The 19157-nt window shown below is 38.0% G+C and overlaps 1 protein-coding gene across 12 annotated transcripts in view; it reads left to right on the forward strand.

Moving 5' to 3' along the window:
• Positions 1–300: 300 nt before the first annotated feature.
• The window catches only part of Swt1 (SWT1 RNA endoribonuclease homolog), an 84865-nt gene continuing 66008 nt past the window's right edge, over positions 301–19157 (forward strand). For 2 of the 12 annotated variants that reach the window (XM_040278415.2, XM_078022472.1), the window contains exons 1-4: positions 303–449; positions 5323–5412; positions 8118–8201; positions 14033–14091. In XM_040278415.2, coding sequence (XP_040134349.1) covers positions 5332–5412; positions 8118–8201; positions 14033–14091 — 224 coding nt within the window. In that variant the 5' untranslated portion in view covers positions 303–449; positions 5323–5331. Of the gene's footprint in view, positions 450–635; positions 1215–5322; positions 5413–8117; positions 8202–14032; positions 14092–16685; positions 16755–19157 lie in introns of those variants that run through there. The other 10 variants (XM_021722554.3, XM_078022471.1, XM_078022475.1 and 7 more) reach the window with 9 other exon arrangements.

Raw genomic sequence — 19157 nt, forward strand, 5'->3', positions numbered from 1 at the left:
ACCGGGGAGGGCGGGACGCGTGCAACCGACAAAAGACGAAGAACCAGTGACCAAACCCTGCCCGCAGGAAAAGAAAAAGCCAAAGGCAGCGAATCGAGAACCCATGCGCTTCCCGTTCCTCGAGGCGTTACGACGCCGCCACAGACTGCGTAGAAGCGTGCTGGCGCCTGCGTCCAATGGGGTGAGAGAGTTAGGTTTCCACCTAGCGCCTCCGTCCCGCCTGCCGCTGACGAACGGAGCTGAGCCTACAGCCCCCAGAGTGCATTGCGTCGCGGGGCGGGGCGAAGCCAAGCCCTCCAAGCGAGTATCTAGAGACTAAACAGACGCAGCGGAGCGCTCGCGCGGGAGGCTGGGCCTGAGCGCAGGACTACGTTTCCCAGCGGGCGGCGGGCCTGCGGGGACCCATTCCCGAGCCTGGGCCTCCGGAGTCGCTCCTGCGGCGGGCGCTGGTAAGTGGGGAACTGGGGGTATGCTGGCCTGCCGCTGAGCAGGGTCCTCTCCGCCGTCTGCCCCCAGAACCCTAGCGGGCCGCCGCCGGAACTGGAGACGCGGGAGTGACTCGTGCCTGGGCGGAGCGACTCTGTGGGTGGATCCACGGTCGGCCCGGCGCCGTGGAGGGTGTGGTTCTAACCTGGCCCTGCCTCTGGGGCTGCCTTTCGCGGCTTGTGAGAGTCTGGGAATGGGCTGGTGGTGACCCGAATCCCCGCGGGGCCACCCAAGAAGCTACCCTGCCCGACGGCCCGGCTGACTGGGACTTGGACTCTGCTCTTCGTATCACACTCTACACCCACGTCGTGACCCCAACCCCCTCTTCCTTTAAGTTTGTTTACCTTTAGTTTTCAGTAGCGCTGCGGTGTGGTCGCAGATGTCCAGTACTTAGCACGTTGTTTTTTTGCCCTGTTTTGCTTTGTTTTTAGGCTTTTAATAGCCAGAGCTAAAAGCGTGTTGAGCTTTTCGGCACTTGGTTGATGCATTCAGATATCTCAAGGTGTATGTCCGGTGAATCGTCCCCTTATCCCTCCATGCTTTTCTCCAATTTTACTTTCTAGCCTTACTTAGCACTCAGGGTTCCCTAGTTATTCCCCCCACCCCCCACCCCCTCGGGTAAGCCCACTGGAGCAGGCAGGGCAAAAGTTTTTTTGGTTGTCCTTCCTCTGACTGGTCTGAACGTTATGAGCTGCAGTGAAGAAGAGGGAAGCCCATTTTAGTCACAGGTACCAGACTCATACTTCCAGTTCGGTTTTCTTAGTTAACAAAGCTAAGTGCTTCTTGTGTTGTTTGGTTTATTTCCTACTTGTTTCGGAACCCAGTGGAGAGGACGCGTGATTATTTGGCACTTTGAACCCCTAACCGGAAGTTGATCTCCTCTTCCTAGTTAGAAATATATTTGGAGGGTTTTTTGTTGTTTGTTTTAAAAATTTCCCCCAGTTTAATGGAAGCACTATCCCCACGAAGCTTCTGCGAGTTATAATACTAAAGCTCCTTCAGTCCACCCCCTTTTAATTAGTATTCCTGGATATGTAGTCGACCCACTGTTTAACAGTTAATTAAAAATAGAATAAGAACACTTATTATAAACTGTGGAAGTGCCACCTGTGTCTGTATCACTGCAACACTCAAGAATAATTAATATTTTTTTCATTCCTAGGTGATTGTTTTTCCCCTCCCCCTTCCGTTCTGGGGATGGAACTCAGGGTAAGAGTACATACCAGGCAAGTACTCTTACTACTGAGCAACATTCCCCCTCCCCCAATCAATCTCTAAAAGACTAGATGGTTACTGAAACTTTTATTCAGTATGTCATCTTCATCATTTAAGACCAGCAGGAAACCAGATGATGAAAAGGGTTTGATATTAGCCTGTGGGGTCTTTCAGAATTTTAATAAAAATTGCTAAACGTTAAGGAATTTTCAAAGTTGAATTACAACTAAGGAAATGTACTGTTCATTGGTAGCTGCATGTTATCCCAAAACTTAGTGGCTTAACACAATAATATTTATCACTCTAAAGTTTCTGTGGGTCAAAAATTCAGAAATGGCCTTTGAGTGGATCTGACTTGTCTTTGATGAAGCTACAGTGAAGATATCTCTGATCAGGATGTGAAGATATGATAGGGCTACAGGATGCTTCAAAGGTAGCTCACTTACATGCATGGCAGTTGGTTCTGGTTGTTGGCAACAGGCCTCCATTCTTCTCTAGAGGGCCTTTCCCTGGACTGCTTCAGTGTCATTCCCTAGATTGATCAATCCAAAATAGCAAGACAGAAGTCACAGTGTCTTATATGACTTAGTCTTAAGCCACCATGTGGCAGCATCCTATTGGTTACACAGGTCAGCCCTGTTCCTTATGGAGGGGACTACTGAAAGTATGATTGCCAAGCAGCAGGAATCCTGGATAGCCATCTATGTGAAGGCCCACATGGGGAGTCCCCCTCAGTTTCTTTTTATTTGCATAAAATCAATATGAATCTCACACTAATGTAAATGGAAAATATTTGTCACAGTAAACATTTAGATGTTTTTTGTTGGATAGTCCACTGTCTGCAGTGTTCTTTTTCAGTGTCTTATAGGTAAGAGGTTTAAATTGGTATTGGGGTATCCACAGCAACAATAATAGACCAGCATGATAAGTTAAAATTGTAAAAGGAAACTTTATAATAAGTCAGTTGCTCCTAAGCAATGTCTTTAATGGAATGTCTTTAAGTTGTGTTGCCCCAGGTTGGCCAGGAACTCCTGGGCTTAAGCCTGGGACTACCTGTAGCCAACACCATGCTAGGCTGCAGGTCCCCTGTCCTCCCTGTCTCCCCCCTCCCCCCCCCCCGCCCCCCCTCCCCCCGCCCCCCCATCCCCCCCCCTCTGTCCCCCCCCTCCATCCCCCTCCCCAATGGAATCCTTGAGACAAGAAAGGGTTAAGATTACTACTGGAAGGTCAACTGTGAATTCAACCATTACCATAATTATCTTACAAAGGAAAAATTGGGGGTAATTTAGAATTTGTTCTTAGAAGTTGTATTGAATATTCTGTAACCAAAAACTGGGTCCTTGACCCTAAATGCCAATTAATGCTAATTTAATAATGAGAAAAAGGAAAAAAGTTGTTTTATTGCTTTGCTAGCAAAGGAGAAACATCAGGAATCCTGTCCCTGAGGCTGTGATTCTAACTGTCAGGAGGGACAGGGTGGGGTGGGGTGGAAGGTGTTGTTTTAAAGGAACTCTTCTAAGGTTACATTCCAGATGTGCTCTGGTAGGGGGTCCCTGGGCACTCTGTTGACACGTAGGGATTCACTTGTTAATTTGGGAGATATTAATTTCCCAGATCCTCTGCAGGCAAGTTCAAGGACAATTAACTAGGAGAAGAAAAGATAACACTGTCTCCCTAATCTTTTTAGGGACATGGGAAAGGGGAGAAGACCTAAAAAACAAACAAATAAACAAACAAACAAATGTTCTTTTAAAAAAAATAAGCCTTGGAACAACAAGGGCTATATTCAGAAGTTGAAGGGACCACTGTTAAAATTCATTTGCTAATTTTTCTTATTAGATTTCCAGTTAGCTATTAACATTTTCTTCTTGATATTCATTAAATCATTCTAAAAATTTCAGTATAATTGGTCATTTTTTTTGGTAGAAGTTCAGCTATTCCCATTATGGTGAAATTGTCTGGTTTCTAGCCTTTGTTATGTTCACAATCTCAATATGTGTCACTGCCAGCCATTAATTGTTCTTCAGGTTTTGCTTCTAGATCCTTTTTGTTTATTCCTGCCCCAACAGACCTGTCTATGTTCCCAATCCCTGGCCATTGTGTCCTAGATGCTGCTCTGTGCTGCTGGAGCACACTAATTTGAAATGTTTATGACTGCAAGGTGTGGCTGTGTGTGCCTTCTACCCCGCCCCTTTTGGTTATCAGCTTCTAGCCATCCCCCTTTGGTTATCAGCTAACAGTAGTGAGTGTGTTCTAGAGCAATTAACTAGGGGAAGAAAGGATAACACTGTTATCTTCTCCCTTCTTCCCCTCCCTAACAAGATTAGACTTGGTCTAGAGTATGAATGGAGAAGTAAAATTGAGATGGAAAGTGGACAGAGGAACTGCAGTAGGCAGGAGTTGGGAGTGTAATCACAAAATGATGGATGCAGACCTGTATAGATTCAGTGAAGCTGTTTATTCAGCTCAGGCACCATGGGGCTCATTTTCTGGATGTGAAAATAGCTTTTGGTTACAGAGGGGATTTTAGTTTTATAGTGTACAGTGAGGTGGTTTAATCATTGGAAACTGTGGACTTGTCCTTTGGACAGTTGGGGGCTAGTTGTGTAGGTTAAATCTTTAACTCAGGAAGGCAGTTGTAAAAAGGTTGAAACTCATTGTTACCTGGAGAGATAGTAGTGCAGATTCCAAGATCAGTACTCACATCTTGCCCACTGGTTTTCTTTTTCTGGGATTAGTTGTTTCCCAGAGTTTCCATATTTGCTGCGCCTCCATTTAGGACTAATTTGCAGTGGGAGAAAGGTCAAAATACAAAGCCCAGCACTTAGTATCCGCCTGCTTCCTTCAGTGCCTGTTGTTTTTGGGAAAGGATTTACTAGGAGAAGTTAATGCTAATTTCCCCTGCCTCCTCCTGAGCTGCACTGTAACCCTTCAGGAAGTGGCTCAGAATGAGTGAATATTCTGAGGAAGAATTATTCATCCAGGCATTCACTCAGCAGGCATTTACAGGCATCTCCCAAGTTTTTCATACAGTGTATTTTTCTTGATGCTCTATGTCTAGTAGAAAGACAAACCACATAAGTATTTATTTAGACCCCACTATGTACCACCCTGTGCAAGCTGTGTTTTATATCCATTATTTCATTTGACTCTCTCAAAAAGGTTGAGTTGTCTTTATTTTTATATGTAATGAAAGTAGCACTCAAAGGATTATGCAATTTGCCCTTGCCTCACTTACTGAGTGACAGAGGGTGTGTCTGGGAAACTGAAAATTTATGACTAATTGGTTTCGAGGTATAGAAGTGCTAAAATATAGTCCTGCAGGCAGTTGAAAATGGTGATCTGATATTTCAGGGACAAGTCAGGGTTTATGGCATAGTTTTGAGATTCATTCCTGAAAAGTCAATGAATAACGCTGAAATAGAGGAGCAACTTCTCATGAAAGAGAATGTTAAGTGAACGAAAGTGAAACAGTGAGAGAATCTTATCATCTTGAGAATAACTAGAAAATGGAAATAATTTTGTGAAACTCCAATCTTCATATAACAGAAAGAAGAATAATTTTTAATGTACTTTTTATTTGGTAAACAACACATAATATATTTTTAATTTTTATTTTAGCTTTTCAAGATGTCCAATAAAGAATCTTATGGAAAAGAAGAAAAGTCTCAAAGAAAAGGCACTACCTTATTGCCAATCTTTGATGAAGAAGTAAGAATTTTGATTTAATGACTTTTTTTTACAATTTAATTTTGTGAGATGAAAAAAATATACCTTACTTTTACAATGAGATATGTAAATATTTTGTTCTGTCCATTCGACCTGGGAGACGTCATTTTTTTTTCTCATTCTTTACTTGCATTATTTTATTTATTCCTGGCAAATCTATGATGTAGTTACTGTTAATTACCTCAGTTATACAAATTAAGGAATTAAGCTTCAGAACTGTGTGCGGTGGTGCATGCCTGTAATCCCAGCTCTATTGCAAGTTCCAAGCTGGCCTGGGCAATATAGCAAGACCCTGTCTCAAAATTTTAAAAAATTTAAAGAAGAGCTGGGGTTTAATTCGGTACATGAGACTTTGGATTAATCCCCAGTATTAAAGGAAAAAAAGAAGAAAAAAAAGAAATTGAGGCTTAGAGTTTAGTTACTCAGAGGAATGTAATTTGCCTATACATTCCTGACTTCCCTTTTAAGTCTCCTAAATCCTCATATGTATAATAATAAGTCCATTAGACAATTTCCCACATTTTCTTCCTTTTCCTTCTTCTCAGCATTGCTTGGGATTGTACTCTTTTTTGGGGTGTGTGTAATGTTTACTGGGGATTGAATTCATGAGCACCACTGAGCCACATGCCTAGCCCAATTTGGTATTTTACTTAGAGACGGTCTCACTGAGTTGCTTAGCATCTCACTGTTGCTGAGGCTGGCTTTGAACTTGAGATCCTCCTGTCTCAGTCTCCAGAGTCACTCTGATTATAGGTGTGCACCACTGAGTCTGACTCATTCCAATGATTTCTCAGTTGATCTCCTTGCCTCTTTCTTTGCAGCCTCATGGTCTATTCTTTTTTTTGTTGTTGTTGTTATCAAAAGATAATTTTATCTCCTACCAAACCTTAGAAGTGCATAAAGTGAAGAAATCCTGCCTTGCTTCTAAATGAAAACTAGCAGGCTCATGGTTTTTCTCTCACATTTACATGATAGACTTGAGGTAACATACAGTTTCAACTCAGCAATAAGCCAGTCCAAGATGTTACTTTGAGTTTTGATTTTGATACCAGCTCTACCCCAGATCAGGCCTGTGCTTCACTTGGAAACCCAAAGGGCAAGAGTTTCCTCCTCCTTTCTTCTCCTGGTTCTGCTACTGCTCAACGCTAGTTTACCAGCCAGATTCTGACCCTGCATCATTGTCTGTTCTTAACATAGCCATCAGTATGGTCCTATGAATTAGCAATAATCATGCCTCTGATAAACCTCATTGGTTATAATACTGCCACTCACAAAGCTGTAGTATGGTCCTATTAAAATTTAAGTCAGATCATGTCACTCTAGCTGCATTGGTTTTCCATGCCATCCAGAGTAAAGCTAAAGTCCTTGTTGGGGCTGCCAAAACCACCAGCTCTCCCCATGTTATCTCCTCATCACTATTCCCTTTGCTCTTCACCCCATGGCTTCCTTTTTATTGCTCCAGCAAGCTAGACACATTCCTGCTTCTGGGGCTTTGCCCTTTCTTGTATTCCTTTGAATTGAACACTCTTTCTCCAGGTATTCACATGGTTTATTTCTTCACTTCATTTAGGTCTCCATTCGGATGTCAGTTTATCAAGTGGTATTTTCTGACAACTCTATAAAATTGCAACTCCCCCTTCCAGCTCCCAGCCTTTCCTATCCTCTTTCTCTGCATAGTTTTATTCCATAGCATAATATAACACACTAAATATATTGCTTATTTATTTATAAATTCCTTTACTAGATTTTAATCTTTATGGAGACAGGGGATTTTGTTATCATTATTATTATTATTATTATTTTAATTATTCTCTGCCCACTGTATGGTATGTCTTTGGTACATGATAGGTGTTAACCTGTTAACATAACTATAGGCTGACTTGAAAGTTAGGTCAAGCTGAACCCATTCTGACCAGATACTTCACGCTGCCCCCCACCTTCCTGCAAGAGCCCACTCACATAGAAGCTGATACCCCGGCCCACCTGCACTCTCACCACAATGCTCACAGACATTAGCCTACTTTCCAAGTATATACAGAGGCTGCCAGTTCTGGGAACTTGGCAGCCATGTGCTTGCCCCTCCTGTCCCCTCCCCTTGTGGTTTTGGGGGTTTTGAATCTTGCTCTTTACCTGCAACAGCAAGGGCTAAACCCTCCCCTAATGCATAACCTAGATTCTGACTTATAAAAGTTTGGCTCAAAGGAAATCTGCTGCTGTTGTCTCTGAACAGCGGCAGCCTGTCAGATTCTGGACAATAAATCTGCTTTTGCTTAGCCTTGGTGTGTCAGAGTGGTCAGTCCTTCACCCAGTTTCCTTTGAGTAGGTACTGCAAACAAGGTTTTCTTTGGCCTATTGAATTCAAGATCCAGAGAAAAATAAAAAATGTATGTTTTTTACTTTGTAGAAGACTGATTCCCACCATGGCAGTGCCACCTTACAGCATTCTTACTTGAGCTGCTTGCTCTTACACCTGTATCCATCTCATAAGAGCTCCCAGAGCTTTATGATTTCTTGTTAAATCTTTCTTCCAGTTGAGTCTCCTTTTTTTCTTACCAAAGTTTATATTTCTTTAAATGTTATTCTCAAGTTCAGTATGGAATGGGAATATCAATTTATAATATTGGTGAAATAATACTCTTTTATATTATTTTTCTCTCTATTCCCCCCCCCCCCAATGGCATTCTTAGGACAAGAAAAAGAAAAACACCTCAGCAAGTTCTACTAGTTCAGTTTACTCTGTGAAATCAGTTACATCCGAGAGTAGGAAACTGGTGAGTGTTTAGATATCATAATTGAATAAAAATTATGTCTATTAAATTTATTTATTTATTTATTTTTAAAGGATCTCACTATATTCCTCAGGCTTGCCTGGAATTTTTAGGCTCAAGCTTTTCTCCTGTCTCAGCCTCCTGAATACTGTGATTACAGGCATGTGCTATTGTATCAGGTTATGTTAAAGTTTTAATATACAGATAGAAAGTTTTCTCTTATACTCATTGATGGCCAGTTATTGACATCTATCCAAGTTGGCGACATATGCTGGGTTCACAAAACTTGACTATTCCAATAATTTAATGTGGGAGTAACTTTTGCTTGCAGCTAGCAGCTACGAGTAGCTCAGAGTGCTAGGACAACCTAGGCTCATACAGGCCTGATGGGCATACCTGCAGGATGGGGCACTCTGCTCTAGCGAAACGTTGAACAAAACCACATCCTCAGTGATTGACGTTAGTGTTGCCAGGGAACTGAGAGACAAGATCTTCAGGGCATGATTCCCCCAACTCATAAGGCCCCCTTTCATAGGGACATTGATCATAAGATGATTGGTTTCTAAATGTTAGGTAACCTTGCTTATGTATGATTGGAGGATGCACCCTATATCAGTTGTAACTTCTTCCACATTAAACGAGCTTGCTGGAGGTCTGCCACTCTGCATGTTCTCACCAGCTCCCAGTGTGTTTATGTCTTGACTCTGCGTCCATACTCTCTGCAACTGAGTGTAGCTAAGGGACCCATAACAACAATTTAACAGCAAAGAAAGCTCGCAAACACACAGAAGTACCTTTTCAAAATCTGGGGATGACTCTGTGACCTTAGGGTTCCTTGGAAAGAGAGTGAGCCACTGGAGTTCTTTATTCTTATATAGGAGACACACAAGGGGAGGTTCCATGGAATATTCTATCCCCAAAAGGGCAAAGGTGTAGAATTACAAAGGAACAGGTGGGTATAGTTCAACCCCTTCGGGTGACGCCCATTCCTGGAGCCACATCTTCCTTATCTAAGTGTGGAGGCAAAACCCAGTGTATTATGGGGTGCAATTACTCTTCAGTACCCCTTTACTCAAGACTTAAAGGTGTGCACATACCTTCTGTCCAGAGTGGCTCCCAACAGCCAGTGGAACACCAATGTCTGTTTTTACTTCTTCCTTCTACTCACCAAAAAGCATTTTTCAGGTTGTATCTTGTTCCATTGTAGTTTGGTTTGTTTCTTTTTTAATCTTAGATTTGCTTTTATAAATAGATTATACACCATAAATGTTCCTTTCTAGTAATGGAAACCTTTTGGTATTGGAGTCTGTGTTTTCAGATTTTAAAATAGCATGTTGAAATTTGCAAAAGCTGCTGCTAAACTTCACTGAGAATGTTATTGGGAGTTCTTCTTATTCTTCAACTTTCTTTTCTCTTGCCCTTTTTCAGCTATGCATTCTTGTTCCAGTTTAACTATAATTTTATGAGATCACTATCATAAGTAGTCTCAATGTCTGAAGTGTCATGTGACACATGACTATAAGTAAACTATTGTTTCAGTTTTTTTTCTTTTTTTTCCCCCTCCAATGTTGGGATTAAATCAGGGCCATTCAGATACCCCTGAACTGTATCTCTAGCCTTTTTATTTTTTATTTTGATAGAGGGTCTCCCTAAGTTGCTCAGGTTGCCCTTGAATTTGTGATTCTCCTGCCTTACCCTCCCAGGTTGCTGGGATTAGAGAAGTGTACCATCAAGCTTGGCTCATTTTATTGTTTTTGGTGCTGAGGATTAAACCCAGGATCTTGTGCATGCTTAGCACAGACTCTACCACTGAACTATATTACAAGCCTCCGGATTTCTTAAAATATTAATTTTATTACGTTTGGTCTATACAGAAAGATCTTCATTTACTGTTTAGTTTGTCATTTAGGACTCTCAAATTTTGTTGCATCTTTTAAAATTTTTTTAATTGATTCTTTTTAGTTATACATGATAGTAGAATCCATTCTGATATGATTATATAAGCATGGAATATATTTTATTCTAATTAGGACCCATTCTTGTGAATGTACACAATGGTGAGATTCACTGTGGCGTATTCATATATGTACATAAGAAAATTATATTAAATTCATCCACTATCTTTCCTTTTCCTATCCTCCTCCCTTTTTTTCGTTCCCCTTTGTCTGATCTACTGAATTTCTGTTTTCTGTCCCATTCCCCCACTCTGTGTTAGCTTGCACGTATCAGTGAAAATGTTTGACCTTGGGTTTTTGAGATTGGTGTATTTCAGTTAGTCTCCATATCCATCCATTTTTTGGCAAATGTCACAAAGTCATTGTTCTTAATGGCTGAATAAAATTCCATTGTGTAGGGCTGGGGATGTGGCTCAAGCTGTAGTGCGCTCGCCTGGCATGCGTGCGACCCGGATTCGATCCTCAGCTCCACATACCAACAAAGATGTTGTGTCCGCTGAGAACTAAAAAAAAAATAAATAAATATTAAAAAATTCTCTCTCTCTCTCTCTCTCCTCTCTCACTCTCTCTTTAAAAAAAAATTTCATTGTGTATATATACATTTTCTTTATTCATCTATCTGTTGAAGGGCACCTAAGTTGGTTTCATAGCTTAGCTATTGTGAATTGTGCTTCTATAAACATTGACGTGGTTGCTTCACTGGAATATGGATTATATTTTTTTACATTATTTTTTTTCATTATGTGTTATTTATTCTAGTTGTCGAAGGACCTTTATTTTTTATTTATTTATATGTAGTGCTGAGAATCAAACCCAGTGCCTCACACATGCCAGGCAAGCGCTCTACCACTGAGCCACAACCCCAGCCCAAGTATGCTGATTTTAAATCCTTTGGATGTTTACTGAGGAGTTGGATAACTGGGTCAAATGGTGGTTCCATTCCTAGTTTTTTGAGGAATCTCCATGCTGCTTTCCAGAGTGGTTGCACCATTTTCAGTCTCACCAGCAATGTATGAGTGCATCTTTCTCCCCACATTGTTACTTGCATTTTTTAAAAAATATTTTTTACTTGTAGATGGACACAATATCTTTATTTATTTTTAATGTGGTGCTGAGGATCAAACCTAGGGCCTCACCCATGTGAGACAAGTGCTCTACCACTGAGCTACAACCCCAGCCTGTTACTTGTATTCTTGATAATTGCAGTCTGATTGGAGTAAGATAGACTCTCAACATAGTTTTAATTTGTATTTCTCTAATTGCTAGAGAAGTTGAATACTTTTTCATATATTTGTTAGTTGTGTTTCTTCTTTTGAGAAGTGTCTGTTTAGTTCCTTTGCCCATTTATTTATTGGATTATTTGTGTTTTTTGGTGTTAAGTTTTTTGAGTTCTTTGTATATTCTGGAAGTGAATGCCCTGAGATGCAGGTGCAGTGATTTTCTCCCATTCTGTAGGCTCTCTCTTCATGTTCTTAAAATGTTTTCTATGTTGTGAAGAAGCTTTTTAATTTGATGCCATCCCATTTATTGATTTTTTTTTTTTTATTTTACTTCTTGTGCTTTAGGAGTCTTGTTAAAGAAGTCAGTTCCTGAGCTGATATGTTGGAGTGTTGGACCTACATTTTCTTTTAGTATATGCAGGGTTTCTGGTTTAATTCCTGGGTCTTTGAACCACTTTTGAGTTGAGTTTTGTGCAGGGGTGAGATAGGGGTTAAATTTCATCGTACTACATATGGATTTCCAGTTTTCCTGACATCATTTATTGAGAGGCTATCTTTTCTCCAATATATGTTTTTGGCACTTTTGTCTAGTGTGAGGTCTCTGTATTTGTGTGGGTTTGTCTCTGTGTCTTCTGTTTTGTTTCATGGTTTTATGTCTGTTTTAGTGCGAATACTATGCTGTTTTTATTACTATAATTTTGTAGTATAATTTAAGGTGTGGTATTGTGATGCCTCCAGCTTTGCTTTTCTTGCTAAGGATTGCTTTGGCTATTCTTGTCCTCTTAATTTTTCAAATGGATTTCATGACTGTTTCCTTCCTTCCCCTTCCTTCCTTCCTTCCTTCCTTCCTTCCTTCCTTCCTTCCTTCCTTCCTTCCTTCTTTCCTTTTGTAATTTCAACACAATACCTTTATTTTATTTATTTTTATGTGGTGCTGAGGATTTAACTAACCAGGGCCTCACACATGCTAGGATAGTGTTCTATCACTGAGCTACAACCCCCGCTTCGTTTTTTCTATTTCTATGAAGAATATCATTGGAATTTTGATGGGAATTGTATGTAATCTATATAGTACCTTTGGTAGTATGGCTGTTTTGACAGTATTAATTCTGCCAATCTAAGAACATGGGAGGTCCTTCTATCTTCTAAAGTCATCTTCTATTTCTTTCTTTAGTGTTCTATAGTTTTTATCATAGAGGTCCTTCACCTCTTGTTAGTTTGATTCCCAAGTAATTTCTTTTGAGGCTATTGGTAATGGGATGGTTTTCCTAATTTTTCTTTAAGCTAATTAATCATTGGAGTATAGGAACACAATTAGTTTATGGGTGTTCATTTTTGTATCCTGCTACTTTGTTGAATTCATTTGAGTTCTAGGAGTTTTATGGTGAAATTTTTTGGTCTTTTATAGGATCATGTAATCAGCAAACTGATATATTTTCAGCTCTTCTTTTCCTATTCAAATCCCTTTAATTTTTTTCTTTTGCCTAATTGCTTTAGTGAGAGTTTTAAGGACTATGTTGAATAGAAGTGGTAAATGTGGGCATCCCTGTCTTGTTTTTAGAGGGAATGCTTTCCGTTTGGTTGCATCTTAACTGATTTTTTTTTTTTTTCTGTTTTCCTTCTACCTCTAAGTAGGCTGGTTTATTTTCTCTTAGTTGAAAATTTATATCACTTGTTTTCTTTTACTCTCCATCTTCATCTATTCTTCTTCTTCTTTTTGCAGTACTTGGGATTGAATCCAAGTGTGCTGTCCCACCAAGCTCCATCCTCAGATCCTTCTCTACTCTGGGTGCTGGGAATTGAACCCAGAGGCACTTTACCAGGGGACCATACCCCAACCTTTTTTATTTTTTATTTTGAGACAGGGTTTTTCTAAGTTACCCAGGGTGGCTTCAAAGTTGCAGTCCCTCTGCCTCATCCCAAGTAACTGAGATTACAGGTGTGCAACTCCATGCTCAGCTATTTTTCAGGCTTATCATATATTTTCTCTACCTTCTTTTCTGGTCACCTTCTGTCTTTTTTTTTTTTGTTTGTTTGTACCAGGTATTGAACCCAGGGGCACTTTACTATTGAGCCACATTCCCAGCCCTTTTTTATATTTTATTTAGATACAGGGTCTTGCTGAGTTGCTTAGGGCCTCACTAAATTGTTGAGGCTGGCTTTGAACTCACCATCTTCCTGCCTCAGCCTTCTGATCTTCTGGGATTTATAGGTGTGGTAGTTGATATTTTGAACTCTTTTAGTACTTGTTTACTCTTCTTGCTTTGACACTTGGTTATTTCTTCACATAGATTATTTGCCCATAGCTTTATATCTCTTATCTTTCTTGTGCTAGCTTTGTATACCAAGGATGGTAGAGTAGAGAGAATGTCAGACAGATCTGGTTCGAAATCATGTCTTTTCTACTGATTTGCTCTGTGATATTCAGGAAGATACCTAATTTGTTTAAGTTTTGGGAAATTTATCTATGAAATAAGGATGATAATAATATCTGTCCCACAAGAAGATTGGAAGGCTTAAGTAAATTATTATGTTAGTCTATTCACTATTACATAGTAATGAAACAAAAACATTGTCTCCCAATCTCATTTCCCTGTAACTACAGTATCAATGTACAATTTATATTTTCTAAATGATATATATATTTTTTTTTTTCCAGAAATCAGATCATACAGACATTCTATATTATAATACAAAAAGAAGACAGGAACTGAAAAGGTAAAATTTTCTTTTTTCTTGACATCTTTTTACTTTTTGGGATTAGAATTATGAGTCTTGGAGCCAGGTATAGTACATTTGCCTATTATTCAAGTGGCTCGGGAGGCTGAGACAGGAGAATCACAAGTTCAAGGCCATCTTCAGCAACTTAGTGAGGTCCTAAACAACTCAGTGAAACCCTGTCTCAATAAAAAATAGCTGTGGATGTGATTCAATGGTTAAGTGCCCCTGGGTTCATTCCCCAGCACCCAAAAATGAAAGAAAGAAAAAAGAATTATAAGATTAAGGTTTTAGATTTGAAAAATCTTATATTTACTCTGATTAATATTATTTTGCATACAAATATCTCTGGCTGTTTCACAAGTTATAACTAGTGAACTTTCTTAATACTATAAATTTCAGAAAAAGTTGAGTGAAATGATAAAGTCTATCAAAAGTACATTGTGTTCTACAGTATATGTTACAAACAAAATGTAGATTTTTATCTCTAGTAATCTTATTATTTATTTATTTATTTTTTGTACCAGGATTTTACTCAGGGATGCTTAACCACTGATTTCCAGCCACTTTTTTTTTTTGTACTGGGAATTGAACTCGGGTGCTTAATAACCACTGAGCCATATCCCCAGCCCCTCCAGCCACTTTTTATTTTGAGACAGGGTTTCACTAAGTTGCTAAGGCTAATCTTGAATTTGAGATCTTTCTGTCTCAGCCTCCTGAGTTGCTGGGATTACAGGCATGTGCCACCATGCCCAGCTCATCTCTAATGATTTGAATTAGCACATAATGATAAGATACATAACTTCATTGTGTATGCTAAAAGAGAGGTTATTAGGCTAATTTAGAAATTATGGATAAATTATCTGTTTGTCCATCTGTCTTGTAAAGACAATATTTAGCTTACTGAATTGAAATGGCTCTGAACTGTGTATTAACCAGTATGTGATTACAACTAGAGAACTTGGGGAATGATGATAGGTATAATAGAAATTATTTTTCTTTAATTTCCTCCTCGGGATAAAATTTTTAGAGAAATTTGTAGTGAAGGAATTTCTTGCCACTATTTGGAGAGGTAAATAAATAGGTATAAAAAGTATATTGTGTGACAAGAGGTAGTTAAGAACAAGGTTTCTCTGGGATAAGCAGTTAGAGAAAACAGAATGGCATGAACATCTAAATACAACTGCTGATTCTCAACCAATTTCAGTTAATGTCTACTAAAAACAACACAAAACAAAAATCCTTTCCTCTGACTTCAATTTTCTTTTGAATCACTGTTTTAAAGGTGATATATCTGTATCATCTGTTGAAATATATTCCAGAGTATATTTCATGTTAAATTGACAATTGTTTGCTACATTTTTTGAATTAGGTTTTAAATGCCTTTTGCACTATCCTCTTTTTCTGTTGTTAAAATTTTATGTTCTAAAAGTACAAGATTACTTGACTTTTTTACTACCTTTTGCTTAAGGGCATATTTTTTAAGCCCTTAATCTTAATTAATATGTATAAGGAAAAATAGAAGTAAATTTTTCATTGATACATCTGTGCCTTTAGACTTGCCTGTATATACTTTGAAAGGAAGAAGAAATAATCATTTTTTTTTTTGAGACTGAGATTTGAATTATTCTAAGGAATCAATGAAGTTCAGTTTGTCTTAAGTTTTTATTCAAAATATGCTGCTTGGCTTCAGTGTTGCAGTACTGAGTAGTTAAGTAACATTTTGGCATGCCTGAAAATATGTGATGCATCATCATGTCATTGTATGAGTTATCATCATATCTCATCTTGGGAATAAGTAATATGGACAAGATATGCCCTTTGTAGTTATCGTTAGTGTCTGAATATTCCCTATCAAATATTGGCAAGTACTATACATGTCACTTTTAATGACAATTTTCTTTAGTCAAAGACAAAGTATATGGTGTACAAGATATTTTAGAATTGTCCTGTCATGTATATATCCTAGCTATTCCAAAAACAATTATGGTATAGGAGCTACTATATAATGAAAAGTTGCAGTGGCACATGCTTGTGGCAGGAGGACGACAAGTTTGAGGCTAGCGTTGAAAACTTATCTCAAAAAAAAAAAAAAAAAGGAGGCTGGGAATGTGACTCAGTGTTACAGTGCCACACACAAAATTCACATACACATATATAAGTGGCTTAGATAGGAAAGCTGTGATATTGTACTTCATTAATATCAACAGTATATTTTTTAAAAGAAGTTAATTTGGTACTGGGGATTGAACTCAGGGGTGCTCAAGCACTGAATCATATCCCTAGCCTTTTTTTATATTTTATTTAGAGACAAGGTCTTGCTGAATTGCTCCAGGCTTTGCTAAGTTGCTAAGGCTGGCTTTGAACTTGGGATTGTCCTGCCTCAACCTCCCAAGCTGCTGGGATTACAGTTGTGTGTTACCACACCCAGCTTCAATAGTGTATTTCTAACAACCATTGGTTGCTTATAGAAAAAGTGGTTCAGTTGCTGCTGTTGTTCACTTAATGGAGGATTAAATTTTTCTTAAGGTTATATGTATTTCTTTCTTTCTTTTTTTTTTTTTTAAGAGAGAGAATCTTTTTCTTTTTTGTAGATGGACACAACACAATGCCTTTATTTTTATGTGGTGCTGAGGATCGAACCCGGCTCCCACCTGTGCTAGGTGAGCGCTCTACCGCTGAGCCACAATCCCAGCCCCAAGTATTTCTTTTTTAAAAAATATTTTTACTTGTAGATGGTCACAATATTTTTATTTTGTTTATGTGGTTCTGGTGACTGAACCCAGCGCCTCACACGTGCTAGGCAAGTGCTCTACCACTGAGCCACAACCCCAGCCTGGTTATAAGTATTTCTTATAAGTTATATAGCATCCTTGGTAAAACAAACAAACAAAACTCCGGTAATTAACTCAGCTCCAAAGAAAGTCTCGAAATTTGTGTGCAGACCGTGAATCCTGAGATGCAGAGGGAAAAATAAAAGTTTTAATATGTGAGAAGCCAGTTAAATTATACCATTACCATTATACCTGCTCCTTGATTTAAGTACACATAAATGTATTAGTGATGAAAATATAAGCAAGGACAATAATCTTAGTTGCTTTTGAGATTTAGAATATTATCAATATTCAATATTTTCAGTATTCAGAAAGCATTTCTTCAAATAATTAATACACAGTTTGTGGGATTTCTTCAATTACAGTCCATTGTCATCATTGTTCAGATCTTTTAAGTCCATGAGTTGAAGAGGAGATAAACTTATATTTTTAGTTATTATCCGATAGAGCAATATTGCCATCAAAAGTGCCCATTCACTGACAGAATTAGCTAAAATATAAAATATGCCTTATTTTTCAGAATCTTAAATGTGCATTATGATGGCCAAAGGACCAAATATAGCAACTAATAATTTTAAAATTAATTATTGCTTCTATAGTATGTCATATTTTAAAAGTGTTGGTAACTGGGCTGGGATTTTTTTTTTTTAATTTTATTTTAGTTGTTAATGTACCTTTATTTATTTTTTTATTTATATGTGGTGCTGAGGATCGAACCCAGTGCCTCACACATGCTAGGCAAGTGCTCTACCACTGAGCCACCACTCCAGCCCACTGGGCTGGGATTTTAGCTCAGTGGTAGAGTGATTGCCTAGCATGCCTGAGGCACTGTGTCTAATCCTCAGCACCACATATAAATTAAAAATAAATAAATAAATAAAGGTATTAAATTGTCCACGTGTAACTAAAAAATATTTAAAAATAAAGTGTTGGTTACTAAATTTTTTTAAATAATCTAATTAGAATAATGAAAATTTTCACATTCCAAGGAATTTAATCTTGGGTGGTGATATTTGGTTTCAAATGTTGTTTTTAACACTAAATCATTCATAAAAGATAATACTTGCTTGGTGTCATTTATCAAGATCTTAAACTTTAATATGCTTCTTAGAACTCTAATATAGCTGGTCAATAAGAAATAAAATTTTTAAGATTTAATTTTTTTGATCTTTAAAAGTATTACAGAGTTGAATTTTCATTAATTGTGATTGTAGACCATGATGAACAAATTGCTATGAAATATGTAGCACTGGGCTATTGTCAAGAGTAAATAAACTGGAAATATGAAATGCTCAGAGAACTGTAGGAACCTTTTGAAACTTAAATGTTGTTTTATAGTTACTTATTAATAAATAATGGCAGTCTTTTTGTATGAAAGAAGTAGCAAAGAAAATAAAACCAGTTGAAGACTCAAGTGAAATTCCTGTTAAAAAAAATCTGAGATGTTTATTGTTTATTCTTACATAATTATTTGAGAAGCCACTAATGTATTATTATTCCCTCCCTTGGTGGGCCGTAAGCTAATTGGGGGTAAGGACTCTACTTGATATGTCTTCTATTGCCTCTTCAGTACTTAACAAAGTGACTTACACTTAGAAGGCACTTAAGAATTTATTGATTTAATGGTTTGTGTTTCATTGAGGCTTATTTCACTTTCTTTCTAGCCACATAGTTGCATCTAGTTTTACTAAGCAGGGATATATTATTACCTCTAGCTATTGCTACTTCTAATATTTTAGCACATTTCTCTTTGGCCGTTTTATTAGACTTGTTTAAATTATTCAGACCATGGTATGTATACAGAATTGTGCCCTGCTTGTTTTTTGCTTAATGTTATGTTTTTTTCTCATTAGGAACCTTCCATAAACATTTGAAAAAACTATGATAGTCTATCATATGAATGTGATGTTTTGAAAAATCATGTCCAAAATTTTAGCCATTACTTTTCTATCTGTTTTCTGCTATTGTAAATAATCCTGAGTTGAATATCTTTAAAATACTTTTTAAGTTTATTTTGATTTTTTTAATGTTGGTATGGATTTCTAAAATGTGAATTACTGAGGTATCAAAAATATAAACATTTTTAGATCTTTTAATTTATATTGTCAAATTCCTTTGTAGAACTATCATATCATTTTACATATTTACCAACATCATATGAGAGTCTTTTTTACAATCCCCCACCCAATATTTAACGCAATTTTAAAATGTTTGCTGATTTGGTAGGAAAAA

The sequence above is a fragment of the Ictidomys tridecemlineatus genome, chromosome 10, assembly GCF_052094955.1.
Source record: "Ictidomys tridecemlineatus isolate mIctTri1 chromosome 10, mIctTri1.hap1, whole genome shotgun sequence".
NCBI lineage: Eukaryota > Metazoa > Chordata > Mammalia > Rodentia > Sciuridae > Ictidomys > Ictidomys tridecemlineatus.